General features: G+C 56.5%; 2 protein-coding genes across 4 annotated transcripts in view; one reads left to right on the top strand and one right to left on the bottom strand.

Annotated features, from left to right (window-relative positions):
• LOC120397350 overlaps positions 1-8,046 on the bottom strand; it is a 40,280-nt gene extending 32,234 nt beyond the window's left edge. The window contains exon 1 of the mRNA XM_039523042.1: positions 7,378-8,046. Coding sequence (XP_039378976.1) covers positions 7,378-7,579 — 202 coding nt within the window. The 5' untranslated portion in view covers positions 7,580-8,046. The remainder of the gene's footprint in view (positions 1-7,377) is intronic.
• SPATC1 (spermatogenesis and centriole associated 1) lies at positions 7,827-23,820 on the top strand. Of its 3 annotated transcripts, none has more exons than XM_039521367.1 (5): positions 7,830-8,506; positions 9,374-9,649; positions 15,325-15,591; positions 19,644-19,783; positions 23,433-23,820. In XM_039521367.1, the coding sequence occupies exons 1-5, from the start codon at positions 8,218-8,220 to the stop codon at positions 23,763-23,765; spliced, it is 1,305 nt and encodes a 434-aa protein (XP_039377301.1). In that variant the 5' UTR covers positions 7,830-8,217; the 3' UTR covers positions 23,766-23,820. The 3 variants fall into 3 exon arrangements, with proteins under 3 accessions (XP_039377303.1, XP_039377301.1, XP_039377302.1); XM_039521368.1 differs by having other exon boundaries at positions 7,835-8,470; XM_039521369.1 differs by lacking the exon at positions 9,374-9,649 and having other exon boundaries at positions 7,827-8,470.
• Positions 23,821-24,292: the final 472 nt, after the last annotated feature.

Below are 24,292 nucleotides of genomic sequence, written 5' to 3'. Positions count from 1 at the left end.
CCTTTTTCCAGATCATTTATGAATAAATTGAATAGGATTGGTCCTAGGACTGACCCTTGGGGAACACCACTAGTTACCCCTCTCCATTCTGAGAATTTACCATTAATTCCTACCCTTTGTTCCCTGTCTTTTAACCAGTTCTCAATCCATGAAAGGACCTTCCCTTTTATCCCATGACAGCTTAATTTACGTAAGAGCCTTTGGTGAGGGACCTTGTCACAGGCTTTCTGGAAATCTAAGTACACTATGTCAACCGGATCCCCCTTGTCCACGTTTGTTGACCCCTTCAAAGAACTCTAATAGATTAGTAAGACACGATTTCCCTTTACAGAAACCATGTTGACTATTGCTCAACAGTTTATGTTTTTCTATGTGTCTGACAATTTTATTCTTAACTATTGTTTTGAATAATTTGCCCAGTACCGACATTAGACTTACCGGTCTGTAATTGCCGGGATCACCTCTAGAGCCCTTTTTAAACATTGGCGTTACATTAGCTAACTTCCAGTCATTGGGTACCGAAGCCGATTTAAAGGACAGGTTACAAACCTTGGTTAATAGTTCTGCAGCTTCACATTTGAGTTCTTTCAGAACTCTTGGGTGAATGCCATCTGGTCCCGGTGATTTGTTAATGTTGAGTTTATCAATTAATTCCAAAACCTCCTCTAGTGACACTTCAGTCTGTGACAGTTCCTCAGATTTGTCACCTACAAAAGCCAGCTCAGGTTTGGGAATCTACCTAACATCCTCAGCCGTGAATACTGAAGCAAAGAATCCATTTAGTTTCTCCGCAATGACTTTATCGTCTTTAAGCATCCAAAGCACTTAGAGGAGAGGAAAGCGATCAGGAACAGTCAGCATGGATTCACCAAGGGCAAGTCATGCCTGACTAACCTAATTGCCTTCTATGACGAGATAACTGGCTATGTGGAGGAGGATAAGCAATGGACGTGTTATTCCTTTACTTTAGCAAAGTTTTTGATATGGTCTCCCACAGTATTCTTGCCAGCAGGTTAAAGAAGTATGGGCTGGATGAATGGACTATAAGGTGGATAGAAAGCTGGCTAGATCATGAGGCTCAATGGGTAGTGATCAACGGCTCCATGTCTAGTTGGCAGCCGGTATCAAGCAGAGTGTCCCGGGGTTGGTCCTGAGGTCAGTTTGGTTCAATATCTTCATTAATGATCTGGAGGATGGCATGGACTGCACCCTTAGCAAGTTTGCAGATGACACTAAACTGGGAGGAGTGGTTGATACGCTGGAGGGTAGGGATAGGATACAGAGGGACCTAGACAAATTAGAGGATTGGGCCAAAAGAAACCTGATGAGGTTCAACAAGGACAAGTGCAGAGTCCTGCACTTAGGACGGAAGAATCCCATGCACTGCTACAGACTAGGGACCGAGTGGCTGGGCAGCAGTTCTGCAGAAAAGGACCTAGGGGTTACAGTGGATGAGAAGCTGGATATGAGTTGACAGTGTGCCCTTGTTGCCAAGAAGGCTAACGGCATTTTGGGTTGTATAAGTAGGGGCATTGCCAGCAGATCGAGGGACATGATCATTCCCCTCTACTCAGCACTGGTGAGGCCTTGTGACGGTGCTGCCCGTGGGAGCCAGCTGAGGTCACTCAATCAGGGTGAACTGCAAACCAAACGGGGCAGACAAACCCCAAATGCTGGTGGTTATTCCAATACTTAGATTTACCAACCAGCACAAAACAGCTTCTACAGCACCTCACTGATCACTTAGAAGTCCAAACCCCGCAGTTCCCTTAAAGTGCCCAGCCTCAGGCCTCCGTCCAGACACACCTGTCAGATATGATGATGATTCCTGAGAATCTTACTTCATCATATAAAAGAAAAGGTTCTTCCAATCCCAAAGGATCAGCCACATACCCAGGTCCAATTATAACTTAGATCTTACCCAAAATACACGCTATAGCCAATTCTTATTAACTAAGCTAAAATTTATTTAAAAAGAAAAGAGAGAGAGTGTTGGTTAAAAGATTAATCTACAGACAGACTTGAATTTAATTCTTGAGGTTCGGATACACAGCAGAGATAAGCTTGTAGTTGCCAAAAGTCCTTTTAGAAATAGTCCATAGGTTATAGTCCAATGTCCATATTCAGGGTGGCTCCAGTCAATGACTGGGGATCTCAATCCTTGTGGCTTAAGATTTCCCCCTCTTGAAACCCAAAGCAGATCTGAGATGAAGAAGGACCATGTCCCAGGCTTCTTATACATTTCCAGCAGCCTTTCGGCCTGAGAAAACAATAGGTTTAATTCCTTCTCCCAAATATCCTGGCAATTAGCACAGAGTAATTTACCCATTAAACAGTTCAGATACAGGTTAGCACAACCTTCAAAGAGACACATAGACAATAATACTATTGCACTCAAGTATCATCATAAATGTTAATATTCCCTTTTTGATCTTTGAATTAAAACTATAGCAACAGACAAGACTTGTTTGCTGACATCACAAGACCTGAGCAAACATCTCCCCTTCTACCTCTAACAATGCAGACTTGCATTTCAAAGCTCTGTTCATTTACATATCTTCCTAACCCGTCCTCAAGGTTCACCCATGGGTCAGGTCAGTCTATGAGTTAATTAACTCTTTCTGGCCCTGTCATCTTTCAATGAGATATTATATCACAGTCATAACGTCACAGGCCTCATCTGGAGACTGTCCAGTTTTGGGCCCCACACTACAAGAAGGATGTGGATAAATTGGGAAGAGTCCAGTGGAGGGCAACAAAAATGATTAGGGGGCTGGAGCACATGACTTATGAGGAGAGGCTGAGGGAACTGGGATTGTTTAGTCTGCAGAAGAGAAGAATGAGTGGGGATTTGATAGCTGCTTTCAACTACCTGAAAGGGGGTTCCAAAGAGGATGGATCTAGACTGTTCTCAGTGGTGGCAGATGACAGAACAAGGACCAATGGTCTCAAGTTGCAGAGGGGGAGGTTTAGGTTGGATATTAGGAAACACTATTTCACTAGGAGGGTGGTGAAACACTGGAATGGGTTACCTAGGGAGGTGGTGGAATCTCCTTCTTCAGGAGTTTTTAAGATCAGGCTTGACAAAGCCCTGGCTGGGTGATTTAGTTGGGTTTGGTCCTGCTTTGAGCAGGGGGTTGGACTAGATCCCTCCTGAGGTCCCTTCCAACCCTGAGATTCTATGATTCTATATCTGACAGGTGTGTCTGGACGGAGGCCTGAGGCTGGGCACTTTAAGGGAACTGCGTTGTTTGGACTTCTGAGTAACCAGTGAGGTACTATAGAAGCTGGTTTGGTAAATCTAAGTATTGGAATATCCACCAGCATCTGGGGTTTGTCTGCCCCATTCTGTCTGCAGTTCACCCTAATTGAGTGACCTCAGCTGGCTCCCATGGGCACCATCATTACACCATGTAATTACTCCTTGAGAACTGTCTGTCAACCAGTCATTCACTCATTGTGACGAAGTGGGAATTTTTCATAATGTTTTGTATGAATGCTATGCGTGCCTCAGTTTCCCCAATGAGCTGCATGGTAAACTAGGTGGAGGGAAACAGTTGTTTACTCTTTGCAGAGCCCTAGAGGTATAGATCTGACTGACGCTGGGCTATCTGGGGCCTGGCCCCATGCCCATGGAGGGTCCCAGAAAACAATGGCTACTCCAATTGCCTGGAAATTTGGTACCTAGCAACTGAGGACCACGGATGACTAACCCTCCGCAGGAAGCCAGCCGGGTGTGAGGAGCTGGAGAACAAAGGGCTGAGGAGGAGGTCAGGTGACCAGGTTTCCCGGGGAACAAGGACAAAGGACAGAGCAGGGGCCAGGTGCGGTTGTTACGTGGGGGCTGCTGGACTGGGACTGGAGAGGAGTCGGAGAGCTCTGGGCTCTGGACCGACCCAGCTGGACTTTGCTGTAACTTCCCCATCTGTGTTAGCGAAGGGCTCTCTACGCTGATTCCAGACACCTAATGACCCCCCTGTGTTAGCCCGCAGGCTGAGAGTCACCCCCGATTAAGGAAACTGGGGGCGCTTTCAGGGGCGGCTCCAGGCCCCAGCACGCCAAGCGTGTGCTTGGGGCGGCATGCACCGGGGGGCGCTCTGCCGGTCGCCGCGAGGGCGGCAGGCAGGTTGCCTTTGGTGGCTTGCCTGTGGAGGGTCCACTGGTCCTGCGGCTTCGGTGGACCTCCCGCAGGCTGCCGCTGAATCCGCGGGACCGGGGACCTCCCGCAGGCAAGCCGCCGAAGGCAGCCTGCCTGCCTGCCATGCTTGGGGCGGCAAAATACCTAGAGCCGCCCCTGAGTGCTTTGTTCCCTCTGGGTTCCCCGTGGTGTTCCATCCAGGTGGACTCGCTGCAGGGCGCTCCTGGCGTGACCCAAGTGTGACCCTCTGGGGTTTTCCCATGGGCTGTGACAGAGCCGTGGGAGAGCACTGGGCCCATGGACCCGTCACACCCACCTTACGGTTATTTCATCTCCGCCACATTTCCCTAGTTTGCGTATGAGAACGTCATGTGGGACTGTGTCAAAAGCCTGACTAACATCAGGGTATCTCATGTCTGCTGCTTCCTCCCTGTCCGCTGGGCTGGTAACCCTGTCTAAGAAGGATATCGGGTTGGTTTGGCATGGGTTGTTCTTGACAGATACATGCTGGCTACTCCTCAGAACCGTCTTATCGCCTGGCTCAGGTGCTTGCAAATGGATTGTTTAATGATTTGTTCCAGTGTCTTTCCAGGTATCAAAGTCAGGCTGACTGGGCTAGAATTCCCCAATTCCTCTTTGGTCCCCCTTCTAAAGACAGGTTCTGTGTCTGCCCCGCTCCAGTCCTCTGGAACTCCCCCGTCCTCCAGGAGTTCTCCCAGCTAATTGCTCATGGTTCCGAGATTGCCTTAAGTATCAAGGATGAATTTCATCAGGTCCAGCCTGCTTGAATACATCCAGCATATTAAAATATTCTTCAGCCTGAGCTGTCCAGTCTTCGTGTTCCTTCCCCCGGCTGTTCACGTTAATTGTGCTGAGTGTCTGGTCACCATTAGCGTTTTTAGCGACGACTGAAAGACAAGAAGAAAGCGATCCGTTCCTGGATGCCATGCGCTCTTAGCTCTCCTTCCCTGCTACGCACAGGACCCACCCTTACCTCCACCTTTCTCTTGCTCCTAATGTAGGGACGTCTTCGTATTGCTCGTTGTGCCCCTGGCTAGGTGTAACTCAGGCTGGGCCTTAGCTTGTCTGAGTTTGTCCATACATGTTTGTGCTGTTCTTCTGTGTTCCTCCTTAGCAATTCATCCGGGTTTCCACTCGATGTCAGACGCCTTTTTGATTTTCAGCTCCTTAAAAAGCTCCTGATGGAGCCAGGTTGGCCTTTTACTGTTCTTCCGATCTCTCCTTCACATTGGGATGGTTGGCAGTTGGGGAACACCGCCAGTTACTGACGCCATGTCTGTAACTGTCTGCTTGAGAAAATGCCAGCTTTCCTGAGCTCCTTTTCCCCATAAGAACATAAGAACATAAGAACATAAGAAGGTCCATCTAGCCCAGTATCTGTCTACCGACAGTGGCCAATGCCAGACAGGCAATGATCAAGTGATCTCTCCTGCCATCCATCTCCATCCTGAACAGACACAGGCTAGGGACACCATTCTTACCATCCTGGCTAAATAGCCATTTATGACTTAGCCACCATGAATTTATCCAGTCCATTTGTTTTAAACCTGCTGCTATTAATAATTTCATTTGGTGACTAGTTCTTGTATTATGGGAAATAAGTAAATACTTTTTCCTTATCCACTTTCTCAACATCACTCATGATTTTATATTTAGTCTCCTTTTTCAAAAACTGAAGAGTCTAGCCTCTTTAATCTTTCCTCATATAATCATTTTAGTTGCTCTTTTCTGAACCATAGATTTTCTTCCCATGGGACTTTATCCCCCAGTTCTCTGAGTTTCTTAAAGTCTGATTTTTGGAAGTCCATTGTCCTTATTCTGCTGCCCTGACTCCTTCCTTTCCCTTGGAAGCAGGAACTCCATCATTTCGTGATCACTTTTATCCACATGGCCTCCCACTTTCAGATTCGCTACCAATTTCTCCCTGTTGGTCAGAATTAAATCTAAAAGGGCTGCCCTCCACTTTCTCCCTCCACTTGCTGGACAAAACATTCTCCCCAGCACATTCCAAGAACTTACTGGAAATGTTGTCCCTTTGATATAACTTAGCAGTTACAAAGCACTGAAAATGGATAAGGGAAGCAAAATACACCAGGCAAACTCCATGGCTGGCAGAGCTAAGGGCCATAAGGAGTTTTAAAATACAGTAGGAAAAACCGAAACCCCAGCAATGAGCTAGGCCCGTGGCCTCTGGAGATGGGAAAATTGTGACTAAGGACCCAGAAAAGGTAGCAGTGTTTGATAACTATTTCTGTTCTGTTCTAAGAAAGAAGCAGGATGATGTGTTCTTATCACATGAGGATGACGAAGCACTTTCCAGTCCATTAGTAAGAGGAGAATGTTAGAGAGCATCGCCTACAGATAAACATTTTCAAATCAACAGGCCCAGATGGCTTGCACCCAAGAGTCAGTCCTAGGCTTGGCTGAGGTGATCTCTGCCCGGCTGATATGAATTCTGATCAATCTTGGACCATCAGGGGGATTCCAGACGCTGGGATGAGTGCTAATGTTGCGCCAATATTCAAGGGGAAGTAGGATGATCCAGGAGTTCATTACAGGCTGGTTAGCCTGAGAGCAGTTGTCACTGATCCAGCTTTGGAACAGTCCCGTGGAGGAAGCCTTCAGTGTGCCAGACCCGCAAGGGGTCCCACTCTTCGTCCAGGGCAGGCCACACAGTCTCTTTCCTGAGCCCCTGGGCTCCAGCCCTCCTGTCACGCCCTGCGAGCCCCACTGAGCCAGACCCTGGGAGACGTGTACACTCTGCAGCCAGTGTTTGCAAAACAGCGTGGAGTTTACTAGTCAGCTGGGACAGCGCCAGCTCCAGGCCTGTGTCTGCCCCGTGCCCAGCCCCGATTCCTGGCGCTGCCCTGGCTAGTGCGGAAGGGGCTGGCTTCAGAAGAAGGCTCCCTGCCCCCCCATGCACCCGGCAGCCCCTGTCCTTGCCCTGGAGCCTGCAGGCTCCCTGCCCCGCACTGCTTTGCACCTGACAACAGATGGTACGACTGGCCCTGAAACAACCTAGTGCTGCATGGCCCCCCTCCCGTGGGGCCTGGCCCCCAGGAGCTCTGCTGGCTGGGCCGGACACGCTGCTGGCTCCGCGCTTGCCCACCATTAACATGCAGCGAGCCCTGGTCTGGTCCCTTCCGAGCCCAGGTCCCCGCTGCTCCCGCTTTGTGTGCAGCCCGCTGTGTCCGACACCCCAGCTCTGCCCCATGTACCTGTCGCAGGCGGAGGGCTGGGCTTGGCCCCCTCCCAGCCCCAGCACGCCCCTTCGGGGCCCCAGGTGCGGCTGTCTGCGGCAGGGCACACGCCGTGGTCCCGTTCCCACATGCCCGTGTGCTGCCCGCAGGCCCAGCTGCAGGTTCCTGCTGGGCCGTGGGCACAGGGGCCGTGTGGGCACTGGTTGCAGCCGTGAGACATGGTGCCCTGGCATAGGGCCTGGGCGGAGCAGCCAGCCTCGCACCCTTACGCCCGCTGTGGCTCCATTCTGGGGGGCAGAGGAGCCCGGAGGTGGGGCCGGGTCCTGGGACTCCCTTTGTGACGCCTTCCATGGAACTGGCCAAAGGTTCCGGGGCCAGGCCAGCCGGGGGGCCCTGGCCAGGGGGCCCTGGCCGGGCCATTCGCTGCTACCCTCCTGCAAAGCCAGAGGGAGGGGGGCGGGTTGGCACATGCTGGTGAGGGCACTGGGAAGTGGCAGGTGCCTGTTTACCACAGGGCAGGAGGGGGCGCGGGGAGCAAGGGAACGGGCAGAGCAGGACAGCACCTCTGTGCCCTGTGCCCCAGGCTCCTACTGGCTGGCTGGAGACGCCCTGTGGCCAGAGCCCCCTTCCCAGCTCTCGCTAGCTCCCCACCACCGGCTCCCCCCCAAGCTCTTTCAGCACAGGACCTGCCAGGGGAGCCCCGGGCTCTGGTGTTGAAGCAGGAGCTTACATCACAATGTCTGCCAGGTGCCCTGCTCATGTCATCACCACCCGCCAGCCACCGGCCCAGCAGTGGAGGCCAGAGGGGGGCGCATGGCCAGCTCCCAGCCCACCTAAGCCCCTGAACGCCCTTTCCCCATGGCGTCGCTGCCAGGCGCAAGCCCCTTTTCTCCGGGGATGGCCGTGATCAGCTGCTACGAGCGGCTGAGAATGGAGATCCAGGCGCTGATCACGGAGAACAAGGAGCTCAGGAAGCTGGTGGACTTGATGAAAGAGAACCAGGACCTGAAAAACGTCCTGCGGAACCAGTCGCTGGGCGGCGAGATGTCGCTGTCCACGCTCGCCTCCACGAGGTCCAGTGAGAGAGAACAAAGCGGTATCCTCGGCCCAGGTCAGGCAGCGCTCGGCGACAGTGCCGTGGCGGGAGGTAGGCAGCTGGGGTCTCCGGCATGGCCCCAGGAGCGGAGCTGGCTGGACAGTCCTGAGGAAACCCCGGTGTGCTTCGAGGTGGGGCACCCCGGTCCTCTCTAGGGGCACTTGGGGCCCCACATGCTTCCTCACCAGCTGGGAGACCATTTTCTCCAGTGACCTGCTGGTGGTTGGGCCCTGAGCTGTGCACAGGGCATTCCTCCTCTCTATGGTCCGTACGCAGCCCTGCGCTGTGCCCTGGGGCAGCCCTGTTCTCGGGGCAGCAATGCTTCTCAGATGTGGTCCCTGCCAAGGCACTTGCCAGGCCAACCAAGCCCAGACACCCAGTCCTGGCACAGGTGCCAGGCCCTGCTACCACAAACTCGCTGCTGGCTAGATTGTCCTGCAAAGCTCTGCCTCCGAAGGGCTGGCTTTGACTGAAGAGTGGCAGAGGGCTGCAGGTGCCTGGGCAGGATCTCGTCTCTGCCCAAACCCTGTGGAGGGGACGTGCTATGAAGAAAAAACCTCCCCCAGCACCCCCCATGCCCCCATTTACACCCCCACCCCCAGCACCCCTTTGCATCCTGCACACAGGGAGCCAGGGAGGGCAGGGTACGCTAGGAAGTGAGGTGGTGTCCGGCAGGCAAGGACAGGCCCTGCACGGAGGAGGGAGCCTGGCACCCACCCACTCGCAGGCTGAGGGGCAGGCACAGCCGGCACTGCCCTCCCTGGGCTTTCGCCCCAAGCAGCGGCGTAGGCTAAGTGCCTGGCCTGGCTCCAGGCCCCTGTGGGAACAAGCAGCCGTCACGGCAGCGTGACCCAGGCTAGGCGATCGCGTGCCCAGGGGTGACAGGCGTTAGCAGGAGACCCATCTCCACCCCTGCAGGCCCCGCAGCCGGGTCCCCGCTCTTCCGCCAGAGCACCTCCATGCTGTGGGACGACTCCATCGAGGAGGGGCCGCTCTCCAGCAACCTGTTCGGCTCGGGCTCCAAAACACCCTCCCGGGCCAGCAAGACATCCCTGTCAAAGCACTCCAGCCAGACCTCCGAGGGCCAGGTCTCTGAGGCCAGGGCCCGAACCCCCGAGTCCTCCTACCGGAGCTCCACCGACTCCAGCAAAAAGTACATGCACACCCGGCTGCCCTCCAGCGTCAACTTCAAAGGTAACGGCGCCCCGTATCAGGGCGGGGGGGGGGGACACGCGTGTCTGTGGGGGTGTTTGTGTGTATATATTCATGTGGAGAGGTACATGTGCATGTAGTGTGTTTGTGTGGGGGCTATGTGTGTATGAGAGGGTGTTCGTGTGTACATGGGGGAGTATGTGTGTATGTGGGGTGCTTTGTGTGGGGGGGTACGTGTGTTTGTGGGAGTGTTCATGGGGGGTAAATCTGATGAGGTTCAACAAGGACAAGTGCAGAGTCCTGCACTTGGGAAGGAAGTATCTCATGCACTGCTACAGGCGGGGGACTGACTGACTAAGCACCAGTTCTGTGGAAAAGGACCTGGGGGTTACAGAGGCTGAGAAGCTGGATATGAGTCAGCAGTGTGACCTTGTTGCCAAGAAGGCTAACGGCATTTTGGGCTGTATAAGTAGGGGCATTGCCAGCAGATCGAGAGACGTGATCATTCCCCTCTATTCGACATTGGTGAGGTCTCATCTGGAGTACTGTGTCCAGTTCTGGGCGCCCTGTGACAGGTTTGATCACAGAAACCCCCTTGGGACTGTCACCTAATGTGCCGAAACTACCTCTGAGCCTGTTTTCCCTGCCAGTTTGGGCCTCCAGAACCCTGCCTTGTTGAGCCAGACACGCCAGCCTGCTGCAACACAGACCCAGGTCTGAACCACACGCCCCAAAGCTACAGACTTAATTGAAAACAACTTAAGAAGTGCTCCTGTCTCCAGCAACGAGACCCAGCTCCCAATGGGATCCAAACCCCAAATAAATCCATTTTACTCTGTATAAACTTTATACAGGGTAAACTCATAAATTGTCCACCCTCTATAACACTGACAGAGAGATACGCACAGCTGTTTGCTCCCCCAGGTATTAATCACTTACTCTGGGTTAATTAATAAGCAAAAAGTGATTTTATTAAGTATAAAAAGTAGGATTTAAGTGGTTCCAAGTAATATCAGACAGAACAAAGTAAGTTACCAAGCAAAATAAAACAAAACACGCAAGTCTAAGCCGAATACATTAAGAAGCTGAATACAGGTAAATCTCACCCTCAGAGATGTTCCAATAAGCTTCTTTCACAGACCAGACTCCTTCCTAGTCTGGGCCCATCCTTTCCCCTGGCACAGACCTTGTTCCAGCTCAGGTGGTAGCTAGGGGATTTCTCATGACTACAGACCCTTGGTTCTGTTCCACCCCCTTACATATCTGTGGCACAAGGCGGGAATCTTTTGTCTCTCTGGTCCCCACCCCTCCTTCTAAATGGAAAGGCACCAGGTTCAAGATGGATTCCAGTACCAGGTGACATGGTCACATGTCCTGTGAGACCCCCACCCCCCCAAGCCTCCATTTTTTCCAGCCTGACGCACAGGAAGGCTTGCAAGTAAACAGAGCCATTCACAACCAATTGTACTAGTCAATGGGAGCCATCAAGATTCCAAACCACCATTAATGGCCCACACTTTGCATAATGACAATCGGACCTCAGAGTTATAGTTCATATGTCCAGTTTCAGATACGAGAATGATACATTTATACAAATGGGATGAACACCCTCAGTAGATGATAAGCTTTGTAATGATGCCTTACAAGAGACCTTTTGCATGAAGCATATTCCAGTTACATTATATTCCCACTCATTAGCACATTTTCGTAAAATCATATAGAGTGCAACGTCACACCCCCCAATACAGAAAAGATGTGGACAAATTGGAGAGAGTCCAGCGGAGGGCAACAAAAATGATGAGGGGGCTGGAGCACATGACTTATGAGGAGAGGCTGAGGGAACTGGGATTGTTTAGCCTGCAGAAGAGAAGAATGAGGGGGGATTTGATCGCTGCTTTCAGCTACCTGAAGGGGGGCTCCAAAGAGGATGGAGCTAGACTGTTCTCAGTGGTGGCAGATGACAGAACAAGGAGTAATGGTCTCAAGTTGCAGAGGGGGAGGTTTAGGTTGGATATTAGGAAAAGCTTTTTCACTAGGAGGGTGCTGAAGCACTGGAATGGGTTACCTAGGGAGGGGGTGGAATCTCCTTCCTTAGAGGTTTTTAAGGCCTGGCTTGACAAAGCCCTGGCCGGGATGATTAAGTTGGGGTTGGTCCTGCTTTGAGCAGGGGGTTGGACTAGATACCTCCTGAGGTCTTGTCCAACTCTAATCTTCTATGATTCTATGTCTGTTGGGGGGGGTATGTGTATATCTGGGGGTATGTGCTGTGGGGATGAGGGTGTTTGTGGGGGGTACCTGTGTTAGTGGGGGGAGGTTATGGGAAGGTACATGTGTATGTGGGGGTGTCCGTGTGGAGGGTACGTGTTTGTAGGGGTGGAGGTGTTTGTGGGGAAGATATGTGTGTTTGTGGGGGGGAAGTGTGTATGTGAGAGCACGTGTATGTGTGGGTGTTTGTGTGGGGGTGTCTGTGTGTGGGGGTACATGTGTCTGTGGGGCTGGTGCAGTTCCTCAGAGCCGCCGTCAGGCCGGACACCACCCGCTAAGGGCCTGGCCACTGGGCGGCTCTTCAGGGCTCTGTCCAGTCAGTGTTGACTGCCCCCAAGGGTCTGGGGGAGAGGGGGTCCAAGGGGGTCCCACCCACCCCAGGACACAGCGCCCCACCTCAACCCACTTCACTCCCAGCAGCTTTCTCTTGACAGTCACCCAGAACAGCCCTTCCTTTCACCCCATTCCTCCTAGCTCCATGGCTCTGAATATCCCCCCCCCCCCAGGGCCTACACCCTCAGTGCCCCCCCCCCCACACCTCTGAATACCCCCACTGGGCCTGCCCTCTCAGCCCCACCCCCCTCCATGGCTCCGAATACCTGCACTGGACCTGGGCCCTCAGCGACCCCCCCCATGGGTCTGAATACCTCCACTGGGCCTGCACACTCAACGACACTCCCCCTCCAGGTCTTTGAATACCCCACAGGCCTACACCTTCAGTGACCCCCGGCTCTGAATACCCCACAGGGCCTGCACCCTCAGCGCCCCCACAGCCCTGAATGCCCCCCCCGTCCCCTCGCCCTTGCTCCGCCCCTTTGCCTAGGCCCGGCCTCCCCAGTACTGCATTCCCCCCCCCCCCCCCCGTTCACTCGCTCACTCGCTCATTTTCATTGGGCTGGGACGGGGGGTGGGGTGCAGGAGGGAGTGAGGGCTCTAGCTGGGGGTGCGAGTTCCAGGGTGAGGCCAGAAATTAGGGGTCAGGGTGTGGAAAGGGGCTCTGGGCAGGGGCAGGGGGTTGGGGTGCAGGAGGGGGCTTTGGGCTGGGGGCTGGAGCTGAGGGGTCTGGAGTGTTGAAGGGGGCTTTGGGCTGAGGCTGGGGGTTGGGGTGGGGGAGGAGGTACGGGCTCTGGGCTGGGGGTGTGGGTTCCAGGGTGGGGTCAGAAATGAGGAGTTCAGGGTGTGTGGGGGGGGCTCAGGGCTGGTTCAATGGTTGCGAGGGGGTGTGGGGTGCAGGCTCCAGGAGGGAGTTTGGGTGAGGGAAGGGGCTCCAGGTTGGGGCAGGGGGTTGGGGTGCAGAAGGGGGTGCAGGCGCCGAGCAGCGCTTACCTCGGGCGGCTCCCTGGAAGTGGCGACGTCCCTCGGCCCCTAGGTGGAGACGCGGCGGGGCGGCTCTGCGCGGTGCACGCTGTCTTGGCTCACAGGTGCCACCCCCACAGCTGCCATTGGCTGCGGTTCCCGGCCAATGGCAGCTGCGGAGCTGGCGCTTGGGGCGTGGGCAGCCTCGGAGCCGGACATGCCAGAGCTGCGTGAAGCCGGGCGGGGACCTGCCTTAGCCCTGATGTGCCGCCAGCTGGACTGTTAACGGCCCGGTCAGCGGTGCTGCTCCCTTTCGACCCACGTTCCAGTCAAAAACTGCACACCTGGCAGCCCTATGGCTCTGAATCCCCCCCACTGGGCCTGCCCCTCAGCGACCCCCACCCCAGTTCTGAATCCCCCCCCCCACTGGGCCTGCCCCCTCAGCGACCCCCACCCCAGTTCTGAATCCCCCCCACTGGGCCTGCCCCCTCAGCGACCCCCACCCCAGTTCTGAATACCCCCCACTGGGCCTGCCCCCTCAGCGACCCCCACCCCAGTTCTGAATACCCCCACTGGGCCTGCCCCTCAGCGACCCCACCCCAGTTCTGAATACCCCCACTGGGCCTGCCCCTCAGCGACCCCACCCCAGTTCTGAATACCCCCACTGGGCCTGCCCCTCAGCGACCCCACCCCAGTTCTGAATACCCCCACTGGGCCTGCCACCTCAGCGACCCCCACTCCAGTTCTGAATCCCCACTGGGCCTGCCCCCTCAGCGACCCCCACCCCAGTTCTGAATCCCCACTGGGCCTGCCCCTCAGCGACCCCCACCCCAGTTCTGAATCCCCACTGGGCCTGCCCCTCAGCGACCCCCATCCCAGTTCTGAATCCCCCACTGGGCCTGCCCCTCAGCGACCCCCATCCCAGTTCTGAATCCCCCACTGGGCCTGCCCCTCAGCGACCCCACCCCAGTTCTGAATACCCCCACTGGGCCTGCCCCTCAGCGACCCCCACCCCAGTTCTGAATACCCCCACTGGGCCTGCCCCTCAGCGACCCCCACCCCAGTTCTGAATCCCCCCCCCCACTGGGCCTGCCCCTCAGCGACCCCCACCCCAGTTCTGAATACCCCCCACTGGGCCTGCCCCCTCAGCGACCCCCACCCCAGTTCTGAATACCCCCACTGGGCCTGCCCCTCAGCGACCCCCACCCCAGTTCTGAATCCCCCACTGGGCCTGCCCCTCAGCGACCCCACTCCAGTTCTGAATCCCCCACTGGGCCTGCCCCTCAGCGACCCCACCCCAGTTCTGAATCCCCCACTGGGCCTGCCCCTCAGCAACCCCCACCCCAGTTCTGAATCCCCCACTGGGCCTGCCCCTCAGCAACCCCACCCCAGTTCTGAATCCCCCACTGGGCCTGCCCCTCAGCGACCCCACCCCAGTTCTGAATCCCCCACTCGGCCTGCCCCCTCAGCGACCCCCACCCCAGTTCTGAATCCCCCCCACTGGGCCTGTCCCCTCAGCGACCCCCCACTCCAGGTCTGAATACCCCCCACTGGGCCTGCCCCTCAGCGACCCCACCCCAGTTCTGAATCCCCACTGGGCCTGCCCCTCAGCGACCCCCACCCCAGTTCTGAATACCCCTCTCACCAGAGCTGTCTCTTGGCCAAGCAGCTCGATTTAGCTCCGTCTCCTCTCCCCGCTCCCCAGCCCGGTGCTGGCGCCCCAGCCCCTCCTTGTTGCCGGTGGCTGTTCTCTGAGCTGCCCGGGTTTGCCAGTGGCTCTGTGGCACTGAGGTGCCAGCTGTCAGAAGGACGCCCCAGGCGCAGCTGGGCCCAGCACCTCCCGATTCCAGGCCTCCTCTGTGTCATCCTGCTGGGACTGCAGTGCGGGCGGGCTGGGCCAGGCCTTTCCAGTGCACCCATCCTGCCTCAGCCCCCGAGCTGGTGCTGGTGGCGGGGAGCCGGTGCCAGGGCAGGGCCCTGGGCAGGGCCTGGGGAGGCGTCCGTAGCAGCAGTGCCCGGGATGGACGGACAGGCGTGCTCAAGGCAGCCAAGCGTCGGGGCGGTTTGCTTTGGCGGCGTGGCCTGCACTCCCTGGCAGGGCTGGTGCTGGGCTGGTGCTGTCGGGACATTCACCGCGGGCTCTTGGTCCCCTGCAGCCTCCACAGACAGCGTCCCCCACAGCGCCTCGCCATGGGACACCACCCTCAACGACACCGTCTTCAGCGACGACATGCCCTTGCTCCCGCAGAGTGCCATCTCCCCCGCCAGCAGGGCCGCCCCCGTCAGCTTCCAGATGCCCCCGACCCCACAGGACCCCCAGCGCCCACCAGACGTCAGGCCCAAGGAGATGACGCGCAAGGTCTTCCGAGCCACCGATAGGCCCCAGACACAAGGGGCCACTTCCAAGCCCAACCTGGTCAAAGGTAAGTGGCAGCTCCTGTGCGGCCCGCTGGAAACGAGCAGCGTGGCAGGCCCCTGCAAGTTGTGGTCATACCGAGAGTCCCAGGCGAACGTGGCACGGGCTGGGGAACCCCCGGGGGCTCCGTGGGAACCAGGCAGCTGGGAATGAGGTGGCCTGGCTGGTATCTCTGCCTGTGTCCCGGGGATCCGGCTGAGAACAGCCCCGGTGCCGTGTCTCAGAGCCATAGCCAGAGCACGGTGCTCTTCCAGTCTAATGCGTGTGAGCCCCCCCTCGTCAGTCCCCACTGCACCCAGATGCTGCACCTACCAACCAAGAGTCCTGGGACTTTGCTGGGGCTGGTGCCTACAGATTGTGGTGCTGCCCACTGCAAATGGAGATGGGGTCCGGGGACCAGCAGATTACGAGTCCCACCATGCAATGCAGGCTGCCCACATGGCAAGGCACTATATGCTGGCACATTGGCGCCTCTGGCTGCCCTTCAGCATTAAAGGGACATGGCCAGTTTGTAACCTGGGCTCTTTCAAAGTCACACTGGGGCCTGGTCCTGCACCATCCTGCTGGGTTTGGTGGCTTTCTGTCCATGGGCTCCTGGCTAACCTGACCTTCCCCCATGACTGTGTGGTGGCAGCAGTGCCAGCCCAGCCCTTCCAAATGCAGGAGTCTGGGCCTGTAGTCAGGAGACTCTTGGAAAAGTGCAGGGTCAGTTTCTTTGCCTTTTGTGGGGCACCTTTTCCAGATTGTCTCTGCACCCACGAGGGCTGGAAAGTGACTTCAAACAAAAGGGGCAGCTAGGATTCTCCCCTACCCTGCCCTGCGCCCAGAGCTCCTGATCAACGCCGGAGATCTGGCTGCGCAGGGGAAAGCCACAGCCTACACAGCAGGAACCACTCCCGGGCTCGGCTGTGACTCTCCTTGAGTGTGACTGGCTTCGCCTCAGGCCCAAGTGGCTAATGCACAAAGGGAACAAATGGAAAGAGCATTCTCTCCCCCCTCCCCGATCACCCACCTCCGCTCCTCCTGTGGGCGCCGGCTCACAGCCAGGGGCAGACAGACGCTGCCTGGGACATTGAGGGAGCCTCTTTGAGATGAGGGCAGTGAAAGAGCACTTGGCTGGCTTTAGCTGCCTCTGAGACTTGGAAGCAGTTTTCTGTACTTTCCCTCACTATATCATACCACATATTAACCATTACATTAAACATGATCATTTGAGCAAACTCGGCCGACTAGGGGGATTAAAATAGCCTGGCTCTGTTGCATTCATACGAGACCTTCTCCCTGACCTGTAACATATTTGTATGCTAGGTTTTGGTCGATCACAACCGGAATTCTCAGCTGATTCTACTCCACTTACCTCCAATTCCTACTTCACATGAGCTCAGTTGAATTTTACTAGCCAGCCTAATATCTAATTTCGAACACTGCACAAGAGGCACGTAACACCATGTAGAGACGTCCTTCCACAAATAATTAACCCCTTAGCTGGTTTCAACAATTACTTAAACAAGTCCCGAGAAACAGCAGCAGGGTGGGGAGGGGTCTGCTCCCTCTCTCTTCCCTCGATGGCTAATGTGCTCTTAGCTGATCAAGAGGTTATTACCCAGTCGGGCTCTATCGAGCAGCAAGGGGCAGGCGGACAATACACGGATCTGGGCGCTGAGGGCACTGAAATAAGGTAGTCGGAACCGTACAAGTTCTGAGTTACTGAGGCCTCTTGGCAGCAATTAAAACATAAATCAATCAGCTCTCCCACCACCACCAGGGTGTGAATTTTTAGGCCCAATGCAACTGCCATTTTAAACTTCTGGTATCTTAATATTACCACAAGTCAACTTACAAAGGCCCCTTAACACATGTACAAAGATTCTAAACCCCAGTGACTAGTCAGTAATACCCAATGAGGCTTCCCTCGGCGTGCAATGGGGAGTCCTCACACAATATCCATGGAGACCTTATGGTGGGAGATGCCAAGTTAGTCTGATGGTCAAGACCTCGAGTGCTCCTTTGTGTGAAGTGCGTATTTGTGTCGATGTCCACTATTTCCCCCTGGAGGACATATTCCTCCCTCTATTGCAGAATTAATCAGTTAAGAAAAGCAGTGTACGAGAGGCAAAGAAACAGAAAGGAAACAGTTGAAGGAAAAGAGGAAGTCACTGATGAGTTGCAGTGTTTCTGATCGGCATCAAATTCTGACTGAGAGATCAGCTGAATTTCAACTTAGACTTTTACTTAGAGTTTCCTATCTTGGGTAGGGAGGTTGCCCCTGTGCACCTCTCAGGGTCCTATCTGGGGTGCCAAGCTGTAGCCTGATCTTTAGATTATGTATTAATTATATTGATTACTTAAGAATCCCCAGTTATTATTTTGAGAGTTGAGAGGTTCTTGTCCCAAGATGCGGCCCAGTATTATTTAAATTATTGTATCGTTGGATAGGATAGTGCACAGGTGCAACACTCAGACTATAGGAATTCTTTTATATGTACAAATATAGTTTATTAATACATTTAGCACAGTCACAAACACCCCAGCTCAGTAAGGTAGATAGAGTTACTACAGAACGTACATCTGCACATCCATATACTCACAACATCTCTTGTAGAACAACCTGAAATGTTAGCCATCATCTTCCTCATCACCAGCACCTTCACCATCATCACCAGTGGCATTATTCTGGCACTTCAGTTCATTGCCATGACACTTCTGTGGTCAGAACGTCCCCTTCAAGACTCTATTTTCAGCTCCCCAATACCTGGGGTTTTCTGTTGGGCTGTTAATCTGTGCAAAGTTCCTAGGCCTCCAGGTTTATGCTGACTTGCTGAAGCTAATGTCTTATAGGATACAGGCCTGGAGGTTCCTTGTATTGCTGCTCAGTATAATACAGAGCAGTGAATATAACAAAGGCAAACTAGCCTGCTGGGCTGCAGTCCGGTGACGGACACACTGAAGGAGCATTAGAGAGGCAAGAAGAGGACCGGGGAGGACTGCAGCATGGGAGCCCAGGGAGGACCCAGTTTCCAGAAAAGTGTGGTTGACCATCGAAGGCAGCTGACGGGTTGAGGGGGCTGGGGGTGGAGCGCTGGTTCAGAGCGACTGTGTCGCCGTAGCGTCCTGTGGTCTGTTGTGCGAAGGCCAAGGCCAGCAGCCCTGTGTTAGGTGGCCATTGCTGGGACAGGCTGGCCCCTGCTAGGGCCAGCGCTTGGCTAAGCCTGTGTGTTTTGCATTCCCTCGTGTGGCCCTGAATGACCTGCGGGGAGAATGGCTCAGCATCTCGCAGCATTTGGGAGAAAGGGGAAGTGGGCAAGTAAATGGCTTCTGGTTCTGGCAGGATAAGATTAAAATTAAAAACCCGTAAAACATCGAAATCTGCTTCCTTGTCGTTCCATTAGGCTCTGTCTAATGTACACGTACAAGGTAAAGCAAACGCCCCCCCCAAACGTGCAAGTGGGAGGGGGTAAGGGCAGAAGCCAGGGTTACACCCCTTAGGTGACATTCAAGTAGTAAGATTGTTTTGTTACTTGCATAAGCCAAACTGCAGCCACAAAACGCGTTGGGTTTCCATTTGCAGTTGGTCATGAGCATATTGCTAATATAACTAATGGAGAGGGAATCCCGCTGTCCCTTTGCTGCTGGACTCGGCTCGTTTGAGCTGACGTCCCGCGGGAATGCCGGTGTGGAGGTGCACGCACCAGCACCAGGGGCATGTTCTCCCCCAGACTTGGGGCTTCAGCAGCAGTGAGGCAGCCGCCCCGAACGGGGCTCTCCTCGGGGGTTACGGTGGATGCCAGGCGGGTGAGAGGAAAGGATTCAACCCAGAGGGCTGGGCAGCTGCAGCATCCAGGGGGAAGTTACTGCACAGCCACGGCCTGGCAGACATGGGGAGGGGTCAGTGTGCACACGGGGCAAGGGAGCCGGGGGCATTGCCATAGAAACGTGGCTTGTTGGCACAGATTGGTGCCTGCCAGTGAGGGTCATCATCCAGCTGATTCCTATTGCTGGCGCTCTGGGGCGGCCGGGGCCAGAGGGTGACACCCTGACCCGCATCCTGGGGCCTTGCAGATCACAACCAGCTGACCTGGGAGCGCATCGTGGGGGAAATCGCCTTTCAGCTGGATCGCAGGATCCTCTCCAGCATCTTCCCCGAGCGTGTGCGGCTCTACGGCTTCACCGTCAACAACATCCCCGAGAAGATCATCCAGGTAGGAGAGCAACAAAGAATCCTGTGGCACCTTATAGACTAACAGACGTTCTGCAGCATGAGCTTTCGTGGGTGAATACCCACTTCTTCAGATGCAAGTCAGGTAGGAGAGCAGCCGAGGGGTGGGCAGGCCTGGCTCTGCGGCTGGCACGAGCTGGGCTGGGCACGGGGCTACGCCCGGCTGCTTCGTCCCACCAGGGCAGGGAGCTGAAGCCAACGGGCCCCCCCTTGTCTGTGCCCCAACTGCCAGGGGGTGGGGCTCATTACCGGCCCTGGGCCATTTCCAGTCTGCCGGCGAACGCTGGATCATCTCCTCAGCCCCAGAGCAGCCTGGCAGGGCAGGGTAAGCTCCCCACAGCGCCCTGCCCCTGGGCGAGAGGGGAGGGGCCAGCCCTCGCTCTGCGGCACAGCAGCCGGGGGCAGCTCGGAGGCTCCCTGATGGATTGCGATGGGGTGCGGCCAGGTGGATGCCTGGCCACTAGAAGAGGGGCTGGGACTCCACCAGCCCATCTCACACAGGGCCCTTGGAGGTGTGACGGAGCGATTCTGGCGGGACCCAACTGAGAGTGCCAAATCAGGACCAATTGCTCAAACAGGGCAGTCACAGCCCTAGGCTGGGGTTTTTCCACCTCTAAGGCAAACCAAACCAGCCAGACAAAAGGACTTTGGTCTCACCCCACTGGCTAACCACAAGTCACACAAGCAATTTCCTTAGACACTCCAGTCTCCCAGTATCACCACCAGTGCACTCGTCCTGGGGATAAATGGTTATGAAAACCAACACCCCAATAAAAGAAAAAGGTTCTCTCAATCCCAAAGGACCAAGCCCCAGACCCAGGTCAATATACACATCAGATCTTACCCACAAATCACGCTGTTGCCAATCCTTTAGAATCTAAAATCTAAAGGTTTATTTACAAAGGGAAAAAGGTAGAGATGAGAGGTAGAATTGGTTAAATGGAATCAATTACATACAGTAATGGCAAAGTTCTTAGTTCAGGCTTGCAGCAGTGATGGAGTAAACTGCAGGTTCAATTTAAGTCTCTGGAACATCCCCCACTGGGATGGGTCCTCAGTCCCTGGTGTAGAGCTTCAGTTTTTAGCAAAGTCCCTCCAGAGGTCAGAAGCAGGATTGAAGACCAGATGGAGATGAGGCATTAGGCTTATATAGACTTTTCCAGGTGTAAGAATCCCTTTGTCTTCACTGTGGAATTTTACAGCAAAATGGAGCCTGGAGTCACATGAGCCAATCCCTGCATACTTTGCTGAGTCACAAGGCGTGTCTGCCTTCTCTCCAAGGGTCCATTGTGTAGCCGATGGCCTTTAATGGGCCATCAAACAGGCTAGGCAGAGCTAACACCAGCTTGTCTGGGAGGCTTCCCCCAGAAGCACAGCACCAACTTGAAATATTGACAGCATAGAGCCAACATTCATAACTTCAACTAAAAATGATACAGACATACAGACAGCATAATTATAACCAGCAACCCGGAACCTGGTCTTAGCCACCTTAGATGTCCCCCTTTATCTAAGATTTGGTGCCACTGCAGGACCTTGGTTGCAACCCATGTTCTATATGGTCCCCATTTATATCAATAACGTCACAGGAGGGTCAGGGCCTTGGGGCACAGCAGAGTCAGCGGGGGTTCAACAGGGCCCTGGAGGCAAAGGGCACAGCCCAGCCCCATGCCCAGTCCCCTGGGACAGAGAGCGTCACCCAGCCGCAGTCTGCGGGTGGGGAGAGCTGGGACTAGCAAGGGCTGCTTGGCTTCGCAGACCCAAATGGCTGCACCAAGGGGCGGGCGCCAGGGCGCGACCCACGCTGCTGACGGGGCCACACCTGGGCAGACAAACCGCGGGGAAGGTTCCCCGAGCATCAGGCAGATCCGTCTGGCAGGGGGACAGATCCCCTGGGGAGCGTCTCCTAGGGAAGGGGTAGGAAGCCATGGCCACTGCATTTGCAGCCAGAGCCGCCCGCCCTCCGGAGGAGCCTGCTCAGGCCCTGGGCTGCATGGATGGGACGGGCGCTGACAGGGCTCTTCCCACTGAAAGTACACGGCCCTTCGGACTAGCCCTTCCCGTCCTGTGGACATGCTCCTGTGGCAGCGAGGCAGCTCCCAGCCCTGCCAGCCCCAGTTCCTGGCTCCGTGGTGGGGCAGCCCCTGCCCAGCCAGTCCCAGCTCCCCAGAGGGGTAGTAACCCCTGGCCCAGCCATCCCAGGCTGCCATCTCCCTGGCAGGGCAGCCCCCAGCCAGCCATCCCAGGCTGCCATCTCCCTGGCAGGGCAGCCCCCAGCCAGCCGGCCAGGCTGCCATCTCCCTGGCAGGGCAGCCCCCAGCCAGCCGGCCAGGCTCCCATCTCCCTGGCAGGGCAGCCCCCAGCCACCAGCCAGGCTGCCATCTCCCTGGCAGGGCAGCCCCCAGCCAGCCATCCCAGGCTGCCATCTCCCTGGCAGGGCAGCCCCCAGCCAGCCATCCCAGGCTCCCATCTCCCTGGCAGGGCAGCCCCCAGCCAGCCGGCCAGGCTCCCATCTCCCTGGCAGGGCAGCCCCCAGCCAGCCGGCCAGGCTGCCATCTCCCTGGCAGGGCAGCCCCCAGCCAGCCATCCCAGGCTGCCATCTCCCTGGCAGGGCAGCCCCCAGCCAGCCAGCCCAGGCTGCCATCTCCCTGGCAGGGCAGCCCCCAGCCACCAGCCAGGCTCCCATCTCCCTGGCAGGGCAGCCCCCAGCCAGCCAGCCAGGCTCCCATCTCCCTGGCAGGGCAGCCCCCTCCCAGCCATCCCAGGCTGCCATCTCCCTGGCAGGGCAGCCCCCACCCAGCCGGCCGGCCAGGCTGCCATCTCCCTGGCAGGGCCGCCCCCAGCCAGCCATCCCAGGCTGCCATCTCCCTGGCAGGGCAGCCCCCAGCCAGCCATCCCAGGCTGCCATCTCCCTGGCAGGGCAGCCCCCAGCCAGCCAGCCAGGCTGCCATCTCCCTGGCAGGGCAGCCCCCAGCCACCAGCCAGGCTGCCATCTCCCTGGCAGGGCAGCCCCCACCCAGCCGGCCGGCCAGGCTGCTATCTCCCTGGCAGGGCAGCCCCCAGCCAGCCGGCCAGGCTCCCATCTCCCTGGCAGGGCAGCCCCCAGCCACCAGCCAGGCTCCCATCTCCCTGGCAGGGCAGCCACCAGCCAGGCTCCCATCTCCCTGGCAGGGCCGCCCCCGGCCAGCCATCCCAGGCTCCCATCTCCCTGGCAGGGCAGCCCCCAGCCAGCCAGCCAGGCTGCCATCTCACAGCAGCCGGCACCCGCTGCTTCAGAGGAAGGTGCAGGAGCCCTGCAGTCTCAGTTGTGGGATGAGCTGCCCCAGGGGAAGTTCCGCTGAGCCTGTCATGGGGGGCTGGCTCCTGCCCTGGAGGCTCGTTCCCGTCTGAATTCTGAGTTAGGGGTTAGCAGTGACTCTGGCCAGCGGCCTCTCCACGTAACTGTCTCTCATCCCATTTCAGGCTCCTGCTAAGGGCTTGGATGCCCCGACATGTAGTGGCAGTGAGTCCCGCAGGCTGACTGTGTCGGGCTGAATCCGGTCTCCTCTGTTCTGCCCCCCCGTGATAAGTTAACTGGGGTTTCTGACCTCAGGGTGCCCAACCCCTCCCCTCAAACCGCTCCTCTTTTCCAGGCTTCCACCAACACCCTCTCCAACCAGGTGGACGAGCAGCAGTGCACAGCGATGACGCGGCGCTACCTGGAAATCATGAACCGCCTGAAGGCGGCGGGGTACAACCCATGCATGCACCCCAGCTTCACCGAGTACATCGTGAACACCTACGGCATTCTGCGGGAGCGGCCAGAGCTGGCCGCCTCTGAGAGCGGCTCCTACAACAACGTGGACTTCCTGCGCAAGGTGGTGATGGAGACGGTGCCCGACGCCGTCCGGGACAGCGCCCTCATCCTGCTCGAGTGCCTCGCCCAGCTGGCCAAGGACGACGGCAAGCCCATGTTCATCTGGTGAGCCGAGGCCGCCTGCCCGCGCGCCGCAGCGAGCCCATTAAACAGTCAGCAAAAGACCCAACGCCCCAGAGCTTCATTTGAGACCAATGCGGCACCAGAGCCAATGAACTTCATGGCAGCGTCTCCTAGCCGTGCCCCGGACCAGCCCCCTGTGGCCGCAGGTCGGGCAGGGCAGCCCCCGCTACACGTACTCCCAGCAGGGCTTCCCGGAGGCACCCTCTACCCCAAGGGCAGCGGCTAGTCTGAAAGACAGAGGCTCACACAACTCTGGCAGGTTGCCATTTGAACAGACATACACATTCACACCCCGCAGGGCAGGCTGCCGCGGAGCGTGCCCACTGCCCCCTTTCTCCCCGGCGGCCAGTGTGGGCCCCGGGCAGCCTGCGGTTCGTGTGCAAACGGCTGCCCCCACAGAGGAGCTGCTCCCCGGTTGCCTCTTCCCTTTGGCGGGCAGCAGCGCGCGCCACCGCCGCGCAAGCGCGCGCAGGGGGCGGCCGGCGCCGGGGCGGGGCGGCATTTGGGCCGCGC

This window comes from Mauremys reevesii, linkage group 2 (genome assembly GCF_016161935.1).
Source record: "Mauremys reevesii isolate NIE-2019 linkage group 2, ASM1616193v1, whole genome shotgun sequence".
NCBI classification, from domain to species: Eukaryota; Metazoa; Chordata; order Testudines; family Geoemydidae; genus Mauremys; species Mauremys reevesii.
This window is presented reverse-complemented; position numbering and strand designations above follow the sequence as displayed.